The following is a 20,964-nucleotide window of genomic DNA, read 5'->3' on the forward strand; positions in this document are numbered from 1 at the left end:
AAACTCAGAGATCTTCCCGAGAACACAATAAAGTCACCGAGAGCTATTAAAAGCTCAAGAAATGGTGATCTTTGAAGATATGGTCAAATCCCGAGAATAAAGGGATTTAAATTAAACTCCAAGATTAGCCCGAATCCTTTCTCGAAAACTTCACATCTTGGCCGAAAACTATCAACAATCTTGATATGGAAGTCTTGAAAATTTAGTCAAATCCCGAGAGTAAGGAAGGTTCTTGATTTGGTAATCTTAAAGATAGAATCAAATCCCACGAATGAAGGAATTTGAATTTAATTCAAAGATAACTCAAATCCTTTCCAGAAAAATCTCAAGAACCCGAAGAACACGAAGAACAGTTCTTCAAGATCCAGAAAACTTCAGCTAAAAACACACCCGTGAATCGCCGGTAGAATCCTTGATATCACCTATAACCGAGCCTAGAATAGGTCTATAGGCTCTGATACCAATTGTAAGTCCCGTAGAGGATCTTTCAATGTGATATCAATATACTTAGGTAGTGTTTGTTATGGAGGAATGGAAGGTGGAATGTAATAAGCCATCCAAAGGAATGGAAAAAAACATGTTTGGTTACCATGCATGAATGGAATGGATCATTCCAAATGGAATGAAACTCCTTCCATTTTTAGGATTTTCATTCCTTTGGGTATGGGTGTTTTTTTTCATTCCTTCAAGGAATGAAAAAGTCAAAAAGTCAACATCATTATTACTATTATATAGTTATAATTATATTATTATTATTATTATTATTTTCTAATTATAGTTATTATATTATCATTATCGTTTTGTATATTATAATATAACTATTATTATATTAGAACTATTACTACATTATCAATATATTTTATTTTTAAATTAGATGAGTTAACATTTCACAACACATATACAGTTTAATAATCTCGTTGTAGCACGAGGTCCTAAAAATACTTATTATGAATATTCATTTATTATTAATATTATTTATTTATTTTTTATTATTATTACTAATAAAAATATTAATAATGATAAAGTGATTAATCATTCCATTCTTACATAGTAACAAAACATGACAATGGAATGGTAATGATCCATTTCATTCCTTTCTCCATTCCATTACCACATCCATTCCATTCCCTCATCTATTCCATTACCCCGTACAAAACATACCCTTAACGGTTAGGCGGAAACTACCACTAAGTTGATTCTGTGAGAAACGATTAAGAACACCTCAAACACAATGAAGAGGCTTCAAAACACACGTATATTATACGTCGGGTGCTTAAGCCTTTAACTTACACGGTTGAAAATACAATGGACGAACAACACACCTGATGACCCACTCACGAACCAACTGGCAACCCTAAAAATGTAAACATACATCCTATATATAGACTACCAACCTAGGCCCAAAACAAAGTAAAGCCCACCGAAATCTGATTTCGGTTTACACATAAATGCCCAACTAAGCCCAATCTAAGTTTAACAATACCAAGCATAAACCACAAAATATAGCCCAACACCGCCATAAAGGGTGGGCCCTTTGGGCTCCTCTTTTGGCTAGTTTTCTCGTTTTGTGTGCCCGTACGTGAAATCCCGAGTCCAAATTTAGTTCGGGGGTTTGGTTTTTGGCAAGATAAATAGTTCGGGTGTGATAAGTTTTCTCGTTTTGTGTGCCCGTACGTGAAATCCCGAGTCCAAATTTAGTTCGGGGTTTGGTTTTTTGCAAGATAAATAGTTCGGGTGTGATAAACAGCGCAAAACAAATGTTTTTCGGCTAACTTTTTGCAAATTAAGAAAAACATACCATTTGGTTGTATAAATACAAAATATTTTCACAAGTTGCTTAAAACATCTCAAATAAGTGTTTTCTAAGTCTTTTCCGGTTTGACGGATGATATAATGCTTGTTTTGTTACTAGCGTTTGCGTTTAAGATCATAGTGTATCGTCAGGGCCGGCTCTAGGCATGGGCGAGCTGGACTCCCGTCCGGGGCACATTATTTCGGGGGCACTAAATTCCGGCCGCTAGATTTTCTGTTGAAATTGTTCGACAATCTTTTACCCCCGCCCCTAATTTAACCTGCCTGAAACCACTCTCTCATTCTTTGTTTCTTCTTCTCTCTCCGGCCATGGACTTGTAGAAAGGTGAAGACAAGGAGGAAGGTAGCTCGTCTGGAGTTGCAGAAAAAGGGGGAAAGAGGGAAGAAGAAGTGGAAGTGTTTTGTACCTTTTTAGCTTTACTTTTTCTTTTTTTTTTTATTTAATATTTAACTCTAATTTAATTAAATACTATTTAATAGCTCAGTTTGTACGTTTTTGGCTTTTCTTTTTATTTTTTTCTAAAAAATTTTAAGTTGATATAGTAGGTAAATATTTTTCTAACTATTAAGCTCTAAATTAACTTACTATTATCAAGTTCAAAAATTATGAATACATTTGATTTTTCATTATTTATGTTGTTTCATGTATTATATATTACTTATATTATTATTTCTTATTTATGTATGTATGTATACATTACTATTTTATTAAAGAAAAGTATAATTCTTCTACAAATTTATAGCTAAAATAACATTTTTGTCATGTAAAAATGCTTCATTAAAGACATGCATTATAAAATAACTCAAATCAATCTGATATATGTTTGCAAGCGTTAAAATGAGATAATTTATAATTATTTCAAGATACAAGGCAGGCCCAACCCTAGGGTAGTGTGAGACGGACAACCAGCTGAAGCGTGCAATTTTCAGGTGCCAAATTTCTTCTATATATGTATTTAAAAAAAAACTATAATACAGATTTTAAACATCTTAAATAAATTGAGCCTAAAACTATATTTTATCCATAACGTCAATCTATCATTTAATAAAAAAAAAGAACATTATATTCGTTACTCTTTTGGACGTATGGGCCTTTTCATTTAAGCTCGGCCGAGGTATTTAAATTCTCGGAGCCGGCCCTGCGTATCGTTAAACGAAAATCTTTCCGTATAAGTGGTTTTCTATATACCAGGGTTATAATATCGATATGTTAGCTACTGTTATACATATATCATTTATAGATGGCCCTTAATATATCGGTCACAAACAACATCGTTCGGTTATTCATTTGTTCGTTACGTAATAAACGGTTAATCGTTTACTCATTACATAATAACTAAGGTATACCTGGTTTCATCACAAATGTCACTGAAATGCGACAGCCAAAACATAAGAAGTAGCCGTTCTTAAAAAAAAAAATACGAATAAGTGAAAACTAAAGTACTTCTATATTTTATTTTATATGGGCGGTATATTAATTAATCTATTATTAGAGTTTTAGATTATACTGTAATCCTTCCTGTTTTTAAACCGGCTCTGACTATTTTTGTCCTTGATTTCTTGCTTGCAAGAAAATTAGAAACCAGCCGTTGATTTTATGATGTGGTGTCAATTTATAATTTCCCATATAAATCCAAAATTTATATTTATCTTCCAGGCAAAACACTACCATGAAGATTCAAAGAAGAAAATAATAATAATAATCCAAATCAAATCCACAAATACTCTGTTTCTTCTTCAATTGCTTCTGCACTCAATCAACAAATTCAAACAAGGTAGTTATTTATTTTTATTGGTATAATTTTATTGGGTTTTTTTTTTTTTTTTTTGTAATGGGTATGTGATAATTTTTGTAAATTTGTTGTGATTTGATCAGAATGTGTTGAAATATGATGTGATTTGCATTGGCCTAATTGTTTTATTGTTTAGGTGTTTTTAATTAGTTATTTGCATATTGGCATGTGGGTGTGATTTGATTAATTGTTTTGTATTTAGGAATGTGTGAATCTGATTGCAAACACAAAAGTTTGTGTTTGTGTGATAATAATGATGTTCTTATGCTGGTTAAGAAGTATTGTAGGTTAAATTTTGGGATTTTATATTTACTCTGATCCATATGGTTGCTGATATCATATTACTCACTACCATGATGACAGGAATAATTTTTCTTGATATTTTAAGCATGGAAGCATGAGATTGAACTATTTTTTTTTTTTTGGGGGGGGGGGGGGGGGGGTTTAAGCATGGAGACATGAAAAAAGATGTAGTTTTCTTGTTTTGTAAGGTTGTAAACATCATTATTATTGAACCATTTTTCTTGATTCTTTAAGCTTAGAAACATGTAAATTGAACCATTTTTAATGATTTTTTAAGCATGGAAAGATGAAAAAGAACTAATTTCTTGATATTTTTAAGCTTGGAAGCATGCAAGTTGAACTATTTTCTTGATTTTTTTAAGCTTGCGAACATGAAAGTTGAACTAATTTTCTTAATTTTGAAGCATGGAAACATGATAGAAACATATTTTCTTGACTTTTATAAGCATGAAAACATCAAAACGAACTAAATTTCTTAAATTTTATTCATCAAACACGAAGAAAAAGAATCTTTATTTTTTAAGCACTGGTAACATGAAAAATGAACTAAATTTCTTTATTTTTAAGCATCAAAACACGAAAAACGAACTATGTTCCTTAACTTTTTAAGCACGGAAACATTGAAAACCAAACTAACTTTCTTGAATGTTTCCATTCAACAGCCTTCAACCGTTCGTCCACAAACCACAGTGACACACGAAGCCCTTTTCGAACCACATTACAACTCACGGTAAAACCAACGTTTGTGAAGAGGGAGTTAAAACTTAGATTTAAATCATTAGATCATGATAAAACTAAAAGACTGCAACTGTTTCCACACAGACAAACCATGGGCATTCCCTTTAGCAATAACCTCAATAATATTATTATTCCTCTTATTAACATCTTTCAACATGGGCCTCATTCCTCCTTTGTACCAAATCAATACATTTTTCCCACTTTTGACCCCTAAAACCTCCTCAAACCACACAATCCCACATTTTGTTGAAGAAAAAGTTAAATCCCCATACTCACAATCTAACCCCCCGACCCCACGTTTCGCTTATTTGATATCCGGATCAAAAGGGGACTTAGACAAGCTTTGGAGAACACTTAGAGCATTATATCATCCTTGGAATTATTATGTGGTTCATCTTGATCTTGAATCCGAACACGCAGAACGTATGGAGCTTGCAGCACGGGTTGAGAAAGATCCTATGTTTCAGGAAGTTGGGAATGTATATATGATCATGAAAGCCAATATGGTGACGTATAGAGGGCCCACAATGGTGTCGAACACGCTGCATGCGTGTGCGATTCTTTTGAAAAGGAATAAAGACTGGGATTGGTTTATTAATCTTAGTGCTTCTGATTATCCTCTTGTGACTCAAGATGGTTAGTTATGTTCATTATTAATCAACTTCTGTTCTCTGTGTTTTACATAATGGGTCAATAGATAATATCAAAAGATAGCTTTAAAGGAAACAGGTCAAATGGGCCGAAAGTTGCCCCTAGCGTGATTTTAACCTGCTAAATTATTTTATTCGAAAGTTAAGGTCAATGCTGAAATATACATAAAGTTCGTAATCATATATGGCAAACTTATTATTTTATTTAAATTTTCTTGATATTTTCAAGCATTAGAACATGAAAAATGAACTAATTTTCTTGATCTTTTAATGGGTCAATAGATAAAAAAAAATGAGCAGCTTTAAAGGAAATGGGTCAAACCAGGGTTGTTCACGTGCCAAGTCGAGCCAATGCAAGCCCGGGCTCAAGCTCAAACTTAAATGAGCCGACTCGGCTCGTTTATTTTAAGGACCTGATAAGTCGGGCTTGAGCTCAGCTCATTAAAAGCTCGAGCCAGCTCGTAAAATTTTCAATTCTTTCTAAATTATTTTGCTAATATTGATACATAAAAGAAACAAATATTTTTTAGCATACACACAATACAAAATTAATAAACAAGTGAATTAATAACAATATTATATGTTGTTGTTGTTGCTAAATTTGGAGTTTAATTTACACGATCCAAAGAGGCGGATATTGACCAAGCCACGAGCTGAGCCAACCTTAGCTCGGGCTCGGCTTGACTCGATTACAAGCTGAGCCAGCTCGTTTAGATACGAGCTAGCGAGCCATGAGCTTTTCGAACAGCCCTAGGTCAAACATGTTGAAAGTTGCCTAGAGTGTAACTTTAGTGCAAAATCTCCTAATTCATTTTATTCAAAAGTTAAGGTTAATATTGGAATATAGTCAACCATTCACAAATGAAATAGAGTCAAGTACTTGAATGTAAGTGATTGATTTCTTGTATGTTTTTCAGATCTTATTTATGCGTTTCGTAATCTGAATCGAGGCTGGAATTTTGTTGAGCACACAAGTCATTTGGGCTGGAAGGAGTAAGATCCCTCGCTTGCAGACTAGGGTTGACTATTTGACCCGTTTATGTGAAAATGGTTGATTTGGGCATTATTTTCGATAACCTGAATTCGCATTATATATGTGTGTATGTGTGTGTATATGTAATATGTATTTATTTATTTTAACAAACGATCATTTTAGATATTTATTTTCTATATTTAATTTTATTCAAGGGTAGGTTTGTCATTTATTTTATGTAAATTTTGTGATTACATATATGTAATTACAAGTTTGCATATGTGTAATAACCAATTTACATATGCTTAATCATAAAATTATGTATCATAAATGACAATACACTTGAAAACTATTAAATATATAAAATAAATAAATAAAATGATTGGTTGTTAAGAGTTCATAAAAGTCTTAAATTATTTGGAAGTTCTGAAATGATCTTGATCCTATATGTACATATATATATGATTTTGGTTTTTGGGCTCTGTTTAAGTTTTTTAACTTTCTATTATTTTTTTTATACAATTAAATATTAGTTTAAGAATATATTGTTTAATGATTTTGAGTTTTATTTTTCTTATTCGGTTTATTCGAGTAGACCTGAAATCAAATAAGATTTTGTTCATTTTATTTGAAACTACTTTTAAAGTTTTTACATTCGAATAATCCAAATTATTAAAAAAATGTTACCTTTATATGTAATAATAGCTTTTATAGCCACCTTACTTATTAATAAAAACCAAAGAATGCAAAAAATGTTAGCGGGCCAACACAATTCGACGCAGCCTGTTTTGACCCGTCATACAACTCTATTATTTTTTGAACTTAAATCTACTTGTACATGCAGGGATCAAAGAGCAATGCCTTTGATGGTTGACCCGGGACTATATGAGACTAAGAAGTCTGATATCTTTTGGGTGCAACCCGACCGACCTCTGCCATCCGCCTTTAAATTGTTTACCGGTAAGTTTTGAACAATCGTTAAACTTTATTAACTGCTATATTAAATATGCATAAAAGGTAACAAGTTTATTTGAAAGGCTCAAACTTTCAAGTTAACTAGTATCTAACCTGTTTAATGAACATATCGTGTTTGGGTTGACTCGTTTAATTTAACGGGTTGTGTTTCGATTGACTTGTTTAAACCACTTAATTAAACATGTGTCCCGTTTAAAATTAGTAAAATAATCTGTGTATTATAAACTATAAAGTCAACCTGCCGACCCGTTTACAGCCTGTTTAACCCTTTATTAGTTATTACAAGCCGTTTACAACTTGGTTATCTGGTAAAAAGAATATTTTTTGTGTTATGTTTCATGAGAACATGCGATATTAGGCAAATTTGTGGAAACTTGAAATGCAAATATTGTAAAAGGTATCTTCCATGTTAACTGACAAGTTTTAATAAGCAGATGGTTTTCGAGTTGACATGTTTAACCTGTTTAGTTAAGCGGCCCGTGTTTGAGTTTAGTTGCCACTTTTTAACCTGGTTAATCAAACTGGCCGACCCATTTAACTTTGGAATAAAAAGTTGTAATTTTATGAAGTCAACCCATCAACTTGCTTAATTCACGTATCACAACTCGCTTACAACTTGATTATAAACTATTTACAACCCGTTTAGTTAAATGGACTACGCCGGTTGTGACATTATTTAAGTTTGTTTATATTAGGGTTTATGTCTTTGACACACGTAAATATACAAGTCGTGCTCGGGTTCATCAATTTGACCTGTCAATTTGCCAACCCGACACCAAAAAAGCAAATAGTTTTCAGAAACTCAAAAACCGAATTTTCAGTTTTTGGGCGTTTGTGCCCAAAACTGACCCCTAACTATTATTTACACTATTCTAAGATCGATTAAATCTTCTACTTGCAATCTTTTTTATTTACACTTGCTAAAAATAACAAAAAATAATATCTTTTCGCAGGATCTGCATGGATGGTTCTCTCGCGTCCGTTTGTCGAGTACTGCATATGGGGTTGGGACAATCTTCCAAGAACTCTCCTCATGTACTACACCAACTTCATCTCGTCACCCGAAGGCTACTTCCAAACCGTTATATGCAACGTTCCTGAATTCGTTCCAACCATCCTTAACCACGACATGCACTTTATTTCATGGGACAACCCGCCAAAACAACATCCGCATGTTCTGAACGTAAGTGACACAGCAAAAATGATCAAAAGTGGGGCTGCATTTGCACGCAAGTTTGCCCATGACCCCGCGGTTCTAGACAAGATCGATAGTGAGTTGTTGCATCGTGTCAATGGGAGCTTTACACCGGGTGGGTGGTGCAAAGGTGACACGGCCTGTACCGAGGTTGGGAAGCCCACTCGGGTTAAACCGGGCCCAGGGGCTAAACGGCTTAAGAAACTTATAAATAAATTGATTCTGTCGGCTCAAACTGGGAACCAATGTCGATAGGTTATATATATATATATATATATATATATATTGTTTTGAGGTAGAGATGAGGGTTTAGTGACATGATCATATGTGACAGCATTTTTGTTTGGAGTATATAAATAAATAAATATATATATTTAATCCGCATGCCCAACTTTGACTCGTTGGGATTGCGTTTTTGTTGCGATACGATGGTTTGTGTTCGTAGTTAAGGATGCCTTTAAGTTGGGATTATGTTTGTGAATGTTGTAGTTTATATATGAATGATTGGATGCTATTTATATAAAGTTGGTCAGTCACATTCAAGAAAATGTAATAAGCTAAGCAAACAGATTGATAAGAGAAGGATGCATTTACATTCTTCTCACTAGTCTTTTTCATATTTTAAACTTTTTTTTGTTTTTGTTTTTTTTTTAATAATCATGAGATCCCGTTGCTGGTAAACCAAATGTACCTGAGACCTTTGCTAGAGGAGAATTAAGCACCTACCAGGCTACCATTATACTATTGTGCCAATCAATTTGTTTCTTACATGTATGTACAAAACAAACAAATACAAAATTTAGTTTGTTGACTTGTCAATTTAGTATAGTTATTATTGTAAGTAGGAATGAGATCGGTATTTTACTAGTATCGGTACCAAAAGTACGAATACTAACTTTTAATAAAATGGGTGCCAGTGCCGAAGTAATCGATACGGTACTGGATTAGTAAGGTACCCAAACCCGTAATTCGGTAAAGTACCGATACTGTATGTTTTGCATTAATATATGCACTCAACTTTGTTGTGTAATTATTTAATGCAAATGCTATATACTCAAACCTTTTGTTTTATTTTATTTTGTTTTTTAATATATGCCAAAATAAATATAAACCAAAAGTTGGAGGTTGTGAAACTTGTGAAATAAGTCTATTTAACCCCCAGATTATCCGTAATCTGCCCGGGGTCAATTAGTGTTTCTTCAAAGTCTCTTACTTTTTTGGGAACTAAAGCCATCTGCTCGCAGGGGTCGGTGTTTGCGGCTCTGGCAAGCGGTTTCTGATTCGTTTATTTGACGTCTTCAACCTTTGTTGAATCTTGTTGCGAAGGTGTATAAAAAACTATGATTAATAGTTTTGGTCTCCATATAAATTTGGACAATAGGTGAAGGGGTGGTTTTAAACTTTGGAAATTAATTCTCTTTTCTTCCAAACTTCTTTTACCCTGTAGCCTTTCACGTGAGACTGGCATGTATTTATGTTAACATGTTTGCTTGCTTGCATGCATGCTAGTTTGTGTTTGCTTGCTTGCATGCTAGTTTGAAACAATTCCAAGGCTTTTCCTCTTCGCCTTGTTCATCTTCTCTGGGTTAAAAGAGTTAAAACCGGGTGTGAGCGTAGCATGTAGAAAACCATCGCCGCTGGAATCTCACCCAATGGCGAAGGTTCCTTATGGGCCTGGCCCCTGTTTTTTTAAGTAATAGTGTAAATTTACCCGTTTTTGTCAGAAATTTTTTATACGTACTGTAAATTTAGCTGTTTCCGGCCGAAAATTTGAGCACGGCATCCTTCGTTTGTGAAATTTCTTATACATTTTGAGTCCACCCTCAATGTCTTATTCAAAGCTTCGCTACCGATCTCAGGCGAGTTGCTTTGTTGGTGAGAATGTTTTCTGGCGCGTGAACGTTAGATACTTTTAACAAATAGGTGGATGGCATGCTCACATCCTTGTTTTAGTCACGCTGAGTTGTTGGCTCTCAGAGTGTTGGTTCCTCGGCGCGCGCACGTGACCCGCCGTGATCATAGTTGACACGCTTGAGTGCACATGTGACCCGCAGAGGTTGTAATTGACCCGCATGCGTGCATGTACCCCGTGGTGACTGGTGTTAGCCTGTCGGCGTGAATAAGTGACCCGCGGTGACTGGTGTTGGATACGACAGAGAGGTTGTGACTTTCCCTGTTTTTTCTCTTTGGTACGCCGGAGGGTGAATAACTTGCGGAGGCCGGAATTGACTCGCGGGAACTTGCACGTGGCTCATGAAGACCGGACTTTACCCGCTAGAGGTTACACGTGGCCCGGAATTGACCAGCGGTAGCTTGCACGTGGATCACTGACGCCGGACTTGGCATGCCAAAACACGTATCCATTGTTGTCGGCCCGCCAAAATGCGTTAATGACCCGCGGTAATTGGTGTTAGCACTACCGCACGGCTCTTTTCATGCAGACATTCTTTCACGCATGTGGAAATCTTGTGAATACCCCACGCATTGTATGTGTCTGAGATAGTACTTCGTCTTCAGAAAGTCAAACACAACCAAGAACAATAACCAACAAACAGATTCATATTTAAACTTTATCAATCTAGCTTTACAACCTCGATTAACCGACTACAAAGATATCATATCATCAACATGATGATTTGAATAACAACAATCTCGCCAGAAAACCAACAATTCAAAATCTAAACCCTAATATGTGTAGCCGACGTTCAGAGAAGATTAGGAGGATTTAGTGTGAGAGAAACTTCTGGGAAATATCTATCGCTCTATCTCTTTATCTACTGGTAAACCAATATAACTCAGCTGCATGGGCTATGGGCCAGCTTCCAATCCAACAGCATCTTCAGGCCCAACTTGCAATCAAACTTTAGTCCTTAAGCCCGAGCAATTCTCCACAAGTCCAACACCATTTTTCCTCAAAAACAAGTAAAACAAAAATAAATAACAAAATATTTAATTGGTAATTTTATATTTTTAACATCCTCCCCCCCCCCTCAATTCAATATTTAAAGCAATCTAATAGACCCAGTTTCTCGCAAATAAATGAAAGTTTGGAAGGAAACAAATCTTTCATGAAAATGTCAGCTAACTGGTCACTAGACTTGGTTTGCGTCACTTTGACTGACCCAGCAGCAATTCTTTCTCATAAATAAAACAAATCAACTTCGAAATGTTTAGTTCTGTCATGAAATACGGGATTTGCAGCAATAGATATTGCAGCGTTATTATCACAGTACAACTGAACAGGCATTGCCACGTCAAAGTTTAATTCTTTTGGCAACTTCACCAATCAGGTCATTTCACAAGAAGCATCACACATGGCCCGATATTCAGCCTCAGCTGAAGACCTTGAAACCACAGGTTGCTTCTTACTTTTCCAAGCAACCAAAGAGGAACCCATCATAATGCAATAACCAGTAACAGACCTTCGACTGGTCAAACACTTGCCCAATCAGAATCTGAATAGGCCACAAGATTCAGATTGTCAGATTTCCATATCAACACCCCAGTTTCCGGAGATTTCTTTAAATATGTTAGTAATTTCAGCGTAAGTTCCAAGTGAACATTGGTTGGACCATGCATAAATTGACTAACAAATTAAACTGAATAACAAATATCTAGACATGTGTGAGACAAGTAAATCAACTTTCCTATCAATTTTTGATATTTAGTAATATTTTGTAAAAGAGATTTGTCCTTTTTATCTAAAGCAGAGATTATATGGTGTTGTTCAATTGGAACACTAACTGGTTTACAACCAGTTAGTCCAAAATCTTTTAACAACTCTAAACAGTATTTTCTCTTAGAGAGACAATTTCCCTCTTTAGTTTTTAAAACTTCAATTCCTAGAAAATATTTTAATTTCATTCAAGATCTTTAATAAGAAACTTAGATCTCAACAATTTTTTAACATTTTCAATTTCAACTATGTTATTACTAGTCAAAACAATATCATCCACATAAACTAACAAAATAATAAACGCATCCTTATCATTCTTCACAAACAAAGAATAGTCATTACAACTTTGCACAAAACCTATACTTAACAAGATACCAACCAGCTTAGCATTCCACATCCTAGGTGCTTGTTTTAAACCATACAACGACTTTTTTAATTTGCAAACCTTGGTTTCATTTTTAGAAAAATAACCTTCCGGCAAAGACATATACACTCCCTCATGTAGATCACCATAAAGGAAAGCATTATTTATATCCAATTGAAATAAAGACCAATCATTTTGAGCGGCTAAACATAAAACACACCTTACAGTATTCATTTTAACCACGGGAGAAAAAGTTTCATTAAAGTCTACCCTTTCCTTTTGGTTAAAACCTTTAGCAACTAGCCTAGCTTTATATCTCTCTATCTCACCAGTTGATTTATATTTAATTTTATACACCCACTTACAACATATGGGTTTCCTACCATTAGGTAAATCAACTAATCCCCATGTGTTATTCCTATGTAAAACAGACATTTCTTCATTCATTGCAGTAATCCAGCTATCATCATTTATAGCATCTCTATAATGTTTAGGCTCAAAACTTTTATTCAAAACAGACACAAAAAAATTTTTTTTTTTGACAACTTAGAATAATTTAAAATTTTCTCTAAACCATACTTAACTTTGCCTTCTGAAGAAGCGTGGATCGACTTATTTATATACGATCAACGTTCCTCGGGTATGAGTGTGCTGTATCACCGATGGTTTTCCGGAATATGAGTTCTTCCACCTACAAAATGAGCAGCACCGTGAACTTACCCCTCAGAAAGGGACATAGGGGTCCTCTTTGGGGTAACCCTCCGGTGTGAGAATAAGATATTGTAGGAGAAGATGATAAGAATGTGAAAGTGAGTAAGGACTTAGAATATATTTTCTTGCTTACCTCCCACTGTGGAGGTGGTGTGGTATTTATAGCATTAGGGTTTCCAATGATTGGGCTCAGACCCAATTAGGGCCTTTTTGGCCTCCTCCTATTGCTTCGCGCCACGTGTCCTTAGGACACCTGGTGCTTTTTCATTGATTATTCTCTGACCAAGGTATTTCACCTGACCCATGTGCAATCACGTGGTAGCACATGGGCTTTGCTGAGTTGTCCACCCTTCATTGGCAGCTGTCAACATTAGCATATTCTTTATTCCTTAAAGGATACCTTCTGGAAGGTTGTCTGATGAGCACAATCATGGTTGTCCTTATCCTGATTTGGATAAGGACGTGGTTGATTGTGTGCATGTGTGATATGCGCCTATCCTGGGGATGCGCGAGGTCTTCTCTTTATTCTCACGCGCAGATGTTTCATGCGCAGATGTGATATGCGTGAGCATGTGATATGCGCAAGCATATGTAATATGCGTGAGCATATGTGATATGCGCCACGCGCAGATGCGCCACGCGCAGATGTGATATGCGTGAGCATATGTGATGCGTGAGCATATGCGATATGCGTGAGCATATGTGATGCGTGAGCATATATGATATGCGTGAGCATATGTGATGCGTGAGCATATGTGATATGCGTGAGCATATGTGATATGTGCCACGCGCATAGGTTTTGGCTTTGCGTCTTCATGACATCCTGATTTCAAGCCTCTTGTCTATATCTTGTGGGTTGACCCGCCCCGCTCGATGTTAAGGCGGGTGCATACCTCTTCAAGCCCCCCTAGTCTAATGTGTGTCTTGTCTCGCGCGAGCGAGGTAAGATAGATATTAGACTTAATGGTTTGCTTTTTTAAAAGGGTTTATCTTTTCTTTTTCATTTCTCACAAGTGCGTTGCGCGAAATTCTATCCTTTTGGTTGAAATGAATCGTCCATGTACGTGGTTGGTTGGTGCTGACATGCGTCAGAGATGGAGACGTTATGTGTCAGACTTTTCGTGTGCTCGAGGTGCTACAGTGGCCTTTCATGTCTCCTCATACAGTGTCAGGAACACGTGTCGCGCTCATGTTGGCCTGCACCTGCGAGTAGGGGCGCGTGAGCGTAACTCTGATCATTACCTGTTTCTTTCTCTCTCCTGGGCCTATAAAAGCAAGCCTTTTGAGTGGTTTTTTCTTCATCTTCATTGTTATTTTCAGAGCTCTTTCTTCTTCAATTTTCATTCCGATTAAGAGCCTTTATCCTTTGCTTCCAGATTTCCGTGCTTAAAGTAACCATACTGTTTGATTCACAATTGTATGTCTGATAACCCAGACACCACAATTTCCCCCAGCAAACGCCGTGTAAAGTCGTTGGTTATGTCCACTTTGAAGAAGACCGGCAAGGGTAAACGGGCTGCCGAGGCCTCGTCGGAGGAGGTGGGGAAGAACAAAACGGTGAAGAGATGGGATGAGATTCCCTGCAAATTGAAACAGTCTGACTTCGATAATCTCGTCGCCTCTCAGGGTTTTCTCCCTGAGTACAGCTGTCTGCTCCCGGCGACCGGGCAAACGGCGGCAGATCCGCCCACCGGCTATATCTCTTTATACTCTCACTTTTTCACTCACTGTAACCTTCGTCTTCCGATGACAAGGTTTATGGGTGCGCTCCTTCAGTTTTATGGGATTCACATATCCCAAGTCCATCCTTGTGGACTAGTGCGCATGACTCATTTTGAGTTCATGTGCAAAGCTCAGCGCGAGGAGCCCACCCCTCGGCGCTTTCAATATTTTTACAAGCCAAAAATCCAAGATTCTTGGTTCTCATTCATACCGCGCAGTCAGAAGGTTAAGTGCTGCACTGTTTCCTTCAAAAGCCTTCATGACTGGGCTGAAAATTTTTTTTATATTAAGGCTGGTGTGATTCCCATCCGCATGACCATGCGCTCGATCACTTCTGCGCCCGCGGATGAGAATGTTCTTAAGAACCCAACGGGCGCATGGGTTAACAAGTTATCTGCTGAACCATCCCCCGTCAAGAATATTTGCGAGGAGGCGCTGGTGGGGGTTGGTATGAGCAAGAGGTGGACCGACAGCGCGACTGAGCCTGTCTTCCATGTTGATGGCTTAGGTGAGTTATTAGCTCATTGCATTATTTCTGCGCGAATATAATTCGTTTTGCTGATATCATTTGTCTTGTTTTATGCAGTAAGCAAGGAATACGTCCACGCCGCCTATGAAGAGCATATGGAGGGCCGCTCTGTCGCACTGAGCGCTGGGGAAGTTGCTTTCCCCGATCGCTTCGATGATATGTTCATCCCTGTCGATTTAGAATTTTGCTTTGACAGCGATGTGCCTGGTAAGCCTTTGTACTTATGCTTATCCCTTTAGAATACCAAATTTGGTTAACATTTTTGTTGCACGTATTGTAGATGCGCTCGAGAACTATGAGTTGGAGCTTGCGGAAGAGAAGGTGGAGGAGGAAGCAGCTGAGGCGCCACAACTCAAGCGCAAAGCTAAAGGCAAAACTGGCGCAGGGGCCAGTAAAAAACAGAAGAAAAATGATGCCCCTGTTGCCCAGAATCTTCCTCCTACCCAAGCGAAGGGACTTAAGAAAACCAAGGGATTTACCTCCAAGTTTTCCTCGTCTTCTTTGTCTCGAGGTGTGGGCAATCCTCCCGTCCACACGAGGTATGGTGCTGCCACCTCATCTCTTCGCGCGGCGGACAAGGAAAGCGGCGTTGCGCCTGCTGTTTCATCTTCTCCAACATGTATACTTTGTTTATATTTTGTGGTTTTATGAGCGTGATTCCGATAGAGTTATTAGTGAATCTTTGTTCACTCAAATGTTTGTAGAGCCGGCGACTTTGGTGGCTCAACCTCAGGCGCAGCAAGGTACCGAGCCTGCGCCGAAGGTTGCTTTGAAGTCCCCTGTTTTACCCTCGAAAAAGGGGAAAATGGACTTCATGGCGATGCTCAATTCGCGGACGGCGGTGCGCCAATGTATTTATTGCGCTTTGATTTTCTGATTTTTTTCCTTTAGATCAAGTCATGAATCATTTCTCCTTGTTGGTTTTTTCATAGGAATTATAGCTGGCACACAAGCTGCTGGTGGCACTGCTGGCGCCGGCGCCGTTAGTTCTGATCCTGCTCCAACAAGCACTGAATCTCCTCTCATTGGGATTACTAAGGAGCAGGAGACTATTTTACGCGCTGATCTAATGGCGTTAAGACCTCCCTCACCTCCTCCTGCGCGCAGCCCTCGTGAGACTGTTTTTGATTTTTCCAAGTCGCAGGAGAAGAGACCTGTTACAGAGGATGATGAGGAGGTCAATTCTGAAGGCCCTGATGGTGGCCGCGCAAGCCCTGTAGCGCCACGAGATTTCGTGGCGCAGCCTTCTTCTCGTGGGGCTGGCGCTGACTTTTCTGCCGGCTCTCCGCAGGTATTTTTTTTACCATCCGAGAATATTTGACGAATTTGTTACCGAATTGGGGCGTTTATTTGGGAAAAATAGTTAAAATACTTGAAAAATTATGAAATTTTGTGGGAAACTCAGATTTGGTATATTATGATCACATATGAAATTTGGATCATTTGGAAAACTTTAAGTATGTTTTGTGCATTTGCATTTAATTGATTTTTCATAATCGTTTGTGGCTCGGAAATGATATTTGGCAAGATTTTTAGAGTTTGGAATTTTTCCAGGTTGTTTTGGAATATATTTTGATCACTCAGAAAATTTGGTGGATTTTTCAGAAATCATTTGGTATAAACGGATGATTTTTGGAATAAATATAGCAGATAAAATGATTTTTTATAAATTAATAAATCAGTAAATAACTCCAGAAATATTTTTATAAAAATCTACATATTTTAATTGATGGTTGGCTAAATTTTCATAATTTAAAGATTAACTGATAATTAATTGTACTAATTCAAAGATTAAACAAATTAAATTCAGATAAAAACTGACAAGTTCGTGATTAACGAATCTGTTGGAATATCAGAACACCAAGAGTGGTCAAAAATCATATTTTTGGATTAACTAAATAAAAACAAAATTTTTATGAGAAACCCGGACAATTTGGATAGATTGTGCGCTTTTCTTCTCAAGTCAAACTAAATAAACGGAAACGAGCCCCGTAGCGAATCCAGAACTCCAATGTGTGATATTTCTTTATAATTTAATCATTTTATTGACCAACACAGTTACCCAAACTTATATTCCCATAACTGTTTTCTGAACGCATAAACGAACAACTTGGCCTAGTTTGGAAAACGGGGAAAGTGAGCCAAGTTCGATTTTAAGTATTAGACATTGAACAACATCACAACCTAAGCCTATTGCCACTTTCAGGGCGTAACAGCTATGCCTAGATTAGATATACAGCCCGGTCTAGTATTGAGATTATAATAAATTAAAATATTAATATTATTATAATATTGATTATAGGGACCAGTAATTACGAGTCAAACAAACTACGAGACGACACTGTACTGAATCCCGATAAAACTGTGAGTTTCATGACCCCACTTTTAAACTGTTTTTGCGAACTTTCGGGGTGAAAAACATGTTGATATATATCTGTATACTCTGAATTGTTTGATGATGGGAATTATCTAAGTGTTAACACACGAAAGTCCCCACGAATACAGTGATTAACTTCGAGCCGGTGGCTTGTGAATAGTACTATTGGTTTGACAAACCCAAACGGAGCAGGCATGTGTTGTTGAGACTTTATCCCGTTTGCATATGACCATAATTATACAAACACGCTATGTAGTGTTAGACATAGCTACTCGGGGCATGTTATGGACGGAAAAGGGGCACAGTGTGTCACACCCCGACTAGCACAATGCGGAAGCGTAAAACGGGAATGTAACAGACACCTCTGGTATCAACACATTGTTTATAAAGAAACATTACAAACTAATTTACAATATATTACAACTCATTGTTCTATTATTGTTTTACAGTCTAGGCGATACAAACAAAACTAGTTCATTAACTATATGTTCTTACTATTAACACCCTTGCCTCTATTCACATAGCATCAACCACACACTTCAGGCAAGTAACAGATCACCAAATTACTCCGATTTAGGTACACCTGAAAAGCAGTTTAAAACGGGTCAACTACTAGAGTTGGTGAGTTTCACGAGTTTCAAGAAAACAGTAATGAGTATTCACAAGTTAACACTTGTAATCATGAAATAAGTATGTATGTATGTAAATGATGTAATTATGCTAAGCTACAGTGAAGCCTTGACTGTATGTGCTGCGTGCATTCATTTCCCACGCTCAATCAACCACTGTGGCTCCCCTTCCGCCCACAACATGCCCCGGTAGCTATGTCTAACACTACATAGCCTGTTTGTATAAATATGGTCATGTGCAAACGGCGCTATGTGACACGGCAACCAGGCCGATTCCGTTTGGGTTTGTCAAACCAATAGTACTATTCACAAGCCACCGGCTCGAAGTTAATCACTGTGATCGTGGGGACTTTCGTGTGTTAGCACTTAGATAATTCACATCAGTACATGTTTCAGGTATGTATATGTAATCAAACATGCTTTTCATCCCAAAAGTTCATAAAACAGTTTAAAAGTGGGGTCATGAAACTCACGGTTTAGTAGATATTCAGTACTGTATCAACTCGTGGTTTGTTCAGTAGTTCCTATAATCAATATTATAATAATATTAATATTTTAATATTATTATAATCTCAATACTAAACTGGGCTGTATAACTAATCTGGGTGTAGCTGGAATGCCCAGAAAGTGGCAATAGGCTTAGGTTGTGATGTTGTTCAATGTCTAATACTTAAAACCGAACTTGGCTCAGACTCCCGTTTTCCCAGCTGGGCCAAGTTGCTCGTTTACGCGTTCAGAAAGCAGTTATGGGAAAATAAGCTTGGGTAAATGTATTGGTTAATAAGATGATTAAGTTATAAAGAAAGATTACATACTGGGGTCCCGGATTAGCCACGGGGCCCGTTTCCGTTTATTCAGTTTGATTTGAGAAGAAACGCGCACAATCCACCCGGATTGTCCAGGTTTCTCATAGAAAAGTTCATTTTCACTTAATTAGTCCAAACATATGATTTTTGATCACTCTTGGTGTTTTGATTTTCCCGCAGGTTCACTAGTCGCGAACTTGCCGGTTGTTATAAAAACTGAATTTGTTTAATATTCAGATTAGCATAATTAATTAACCGTTAATCATTAAATTATGAAAATTTAACCACTTATCAATTAAAATATTTAGATTTTTATAAAAATATTTCTGGAATTTATTTACTGATTTATTAATTTATAAAAATTCATTTTATCAGCTATATTTCGACTGAAAATCGTCCGTTTACCCCAAACAATTTCCAAAAATTCCACAAAAATTCCTGAATACTCAAATCATGTCCCAAAATAACCTGTATCAATTCCAAAATGTAAAAAGCTCATGCAATACTCTTTTCGGACCAAATTCGGCTGTAAAAATTCACACGAACGCAAATAAACAAAACACTTTTAAACTTCTCCAAATGATCCCAAAATTCATATGTGATGAAAATACATCAAATATGAGTTCCCAGAAAAATTTCATAATTTTTGAAGTATTGTAGCTATTTTTCCCAAATAAACGTCCCAATTCGGTAATAAATTCGCCAAATATTCTCAGATGGTCGAAATATTACCAAATTTGAACAGGGACTCATTGACATGGTCTCTGATGTCCCTGAAAAATTTCAAGTCCTAAAAATATGCACATCACAACCTTAACCTAAATAGCCCGTAAGCGAGTGTTTCGGCATTACCTTAGCGGGTTTGGCTCGTTTCCGACTTTTTAATCAAGTTTTCAGGTTCTTGTGCTTCTAAGAAAGCTAGTTACAAGTCCTATATCACAAACCATGCAATATTTCATCAACATAACAGCCCTTAACTTAGGGTTTCGGCTAGTGCACAAAAACGAATTTTTGAACCGTAAAAACGTCATTTCAACCCTTTAATCCGTGTTTATGGCCAAAAAAACTATCAAAACAGGTTCCTTACCATGTGTATAATCAAAACATGTTTATGGACCATTTTTAGGATTTTTACACGGTTAGGAATGATTTTTAGTAACCAAGACATGTTTTTATGGTATTAAACAAGTTTAAACAAGCATAAAAGCTACTTATTTAAGCTCCTTAGCTTAGGGTTTGAAGGTTTTCTAGAAACTCAGGTTTAGAGCTGCTTGGAACTCAATTTTTATCAACTAAAATGAATGAACAAGCTTCCAAAATAAATTTTATAAAAGAATGGGGGTGGGGGGTGGGCTGCGCCTGGGATTCCTTATGAGCCTCCTTTGGGCTGTTTTGGCCCAATAATCTGGTTTCTCAAGCCCAAATACGAAAATCCCGGTCCAAATTTACTTCGGGTTTGGTTTTTGGCGCGAAAAACTTATCGGGTGCGTTAAACAGCGCGAAAACGAGTGTTTTTTGGCTAGTTTTGTGTAAAATTATAAAAACATACTATATGTTTGTAAAAATCAAAAATATTTTCACGGATCGCTTAAAACATTTCAAATAAGTGTTTGGTAAGTCTTTTTCGGCTTAACGGATGATACAATGCTTGGTTTGTAACTATCTTTTGCGTTTAAATCTATAGCGGGTAGTTAAACGAGCATATTTTCGT

General features: G+C 36.8%; 1 protein-coding gene across 1 annotated transcript; it reads left to right on the forward strand.

Moving 5' to 3' along the window:
- The first annotated feature begins 4,688 nt into the window (after nt 1–4,688).
- LOC143602204 (beta-glucuronosyltransferase GlcAT14A-like) lies at nt 4,689–8,694 on the forward strand. Its single transcript, XM_077079400.1, has 4 exons — nt 4,689–5,282; nt 6,214–6,289; nt 7,114–7,229; nt 8,198–8,694. The coding sequence occupies exons 1-4, from the start codon at nt 4,694–4,696 to the stop codon at nt 8,692–8,694; spliced, it is 1,278 nt and encodes a 425-aa protein (XP_076935515.1). The 5' UTR covers nt 4,689–4,693.
- The last annotated feature ends 12,270 nt before the right edge of the window (nt 8,695–20,964 follow it).

The sequence above is a fragment of the Bidens hawaiensis genome, unplaced genomic scaffold (genome assembly GCF_021521415.1).
Source record: "Bidens hawaiensis isolate Kalapana, Puna unplaced genomic scaffold, B.hawaiensis_p1.1 tig00058124_1, whole genome shotgun sequence".
NCBI classification, from domain to species: Eukaryota; Viridiplantae; Streptophyta; class Magnoliopsida; order Asterales; family Asteraceae; genus Bidens; species Bidens hawaiensis.

Excerpts from the sequence above, each read along its gene's own strand:
- LOC143602204 (XM_077079400.1), top strand. The coding sequence starts at position 4,694 with ATGATAAAACTAAAAGACTGCAACTGTTTCCACACAGACAAACCATGG. Across the intron at positions 5,283-6,213 it reads TCCTCTTGTGACTCAAGATG|ATCTTATTTATGCGTTTCGT; the intron begins GTTAGTTATGTT and ends TATGTTTTTCAG. Across the intron at positions 6,290-7,113 it reads AGTCATTTGGGCTGGAAGGA|GGATCAAAGAGCAATGCCTT; the intron begins GTAAGATCCCTC and ends TTGTACATGCAG.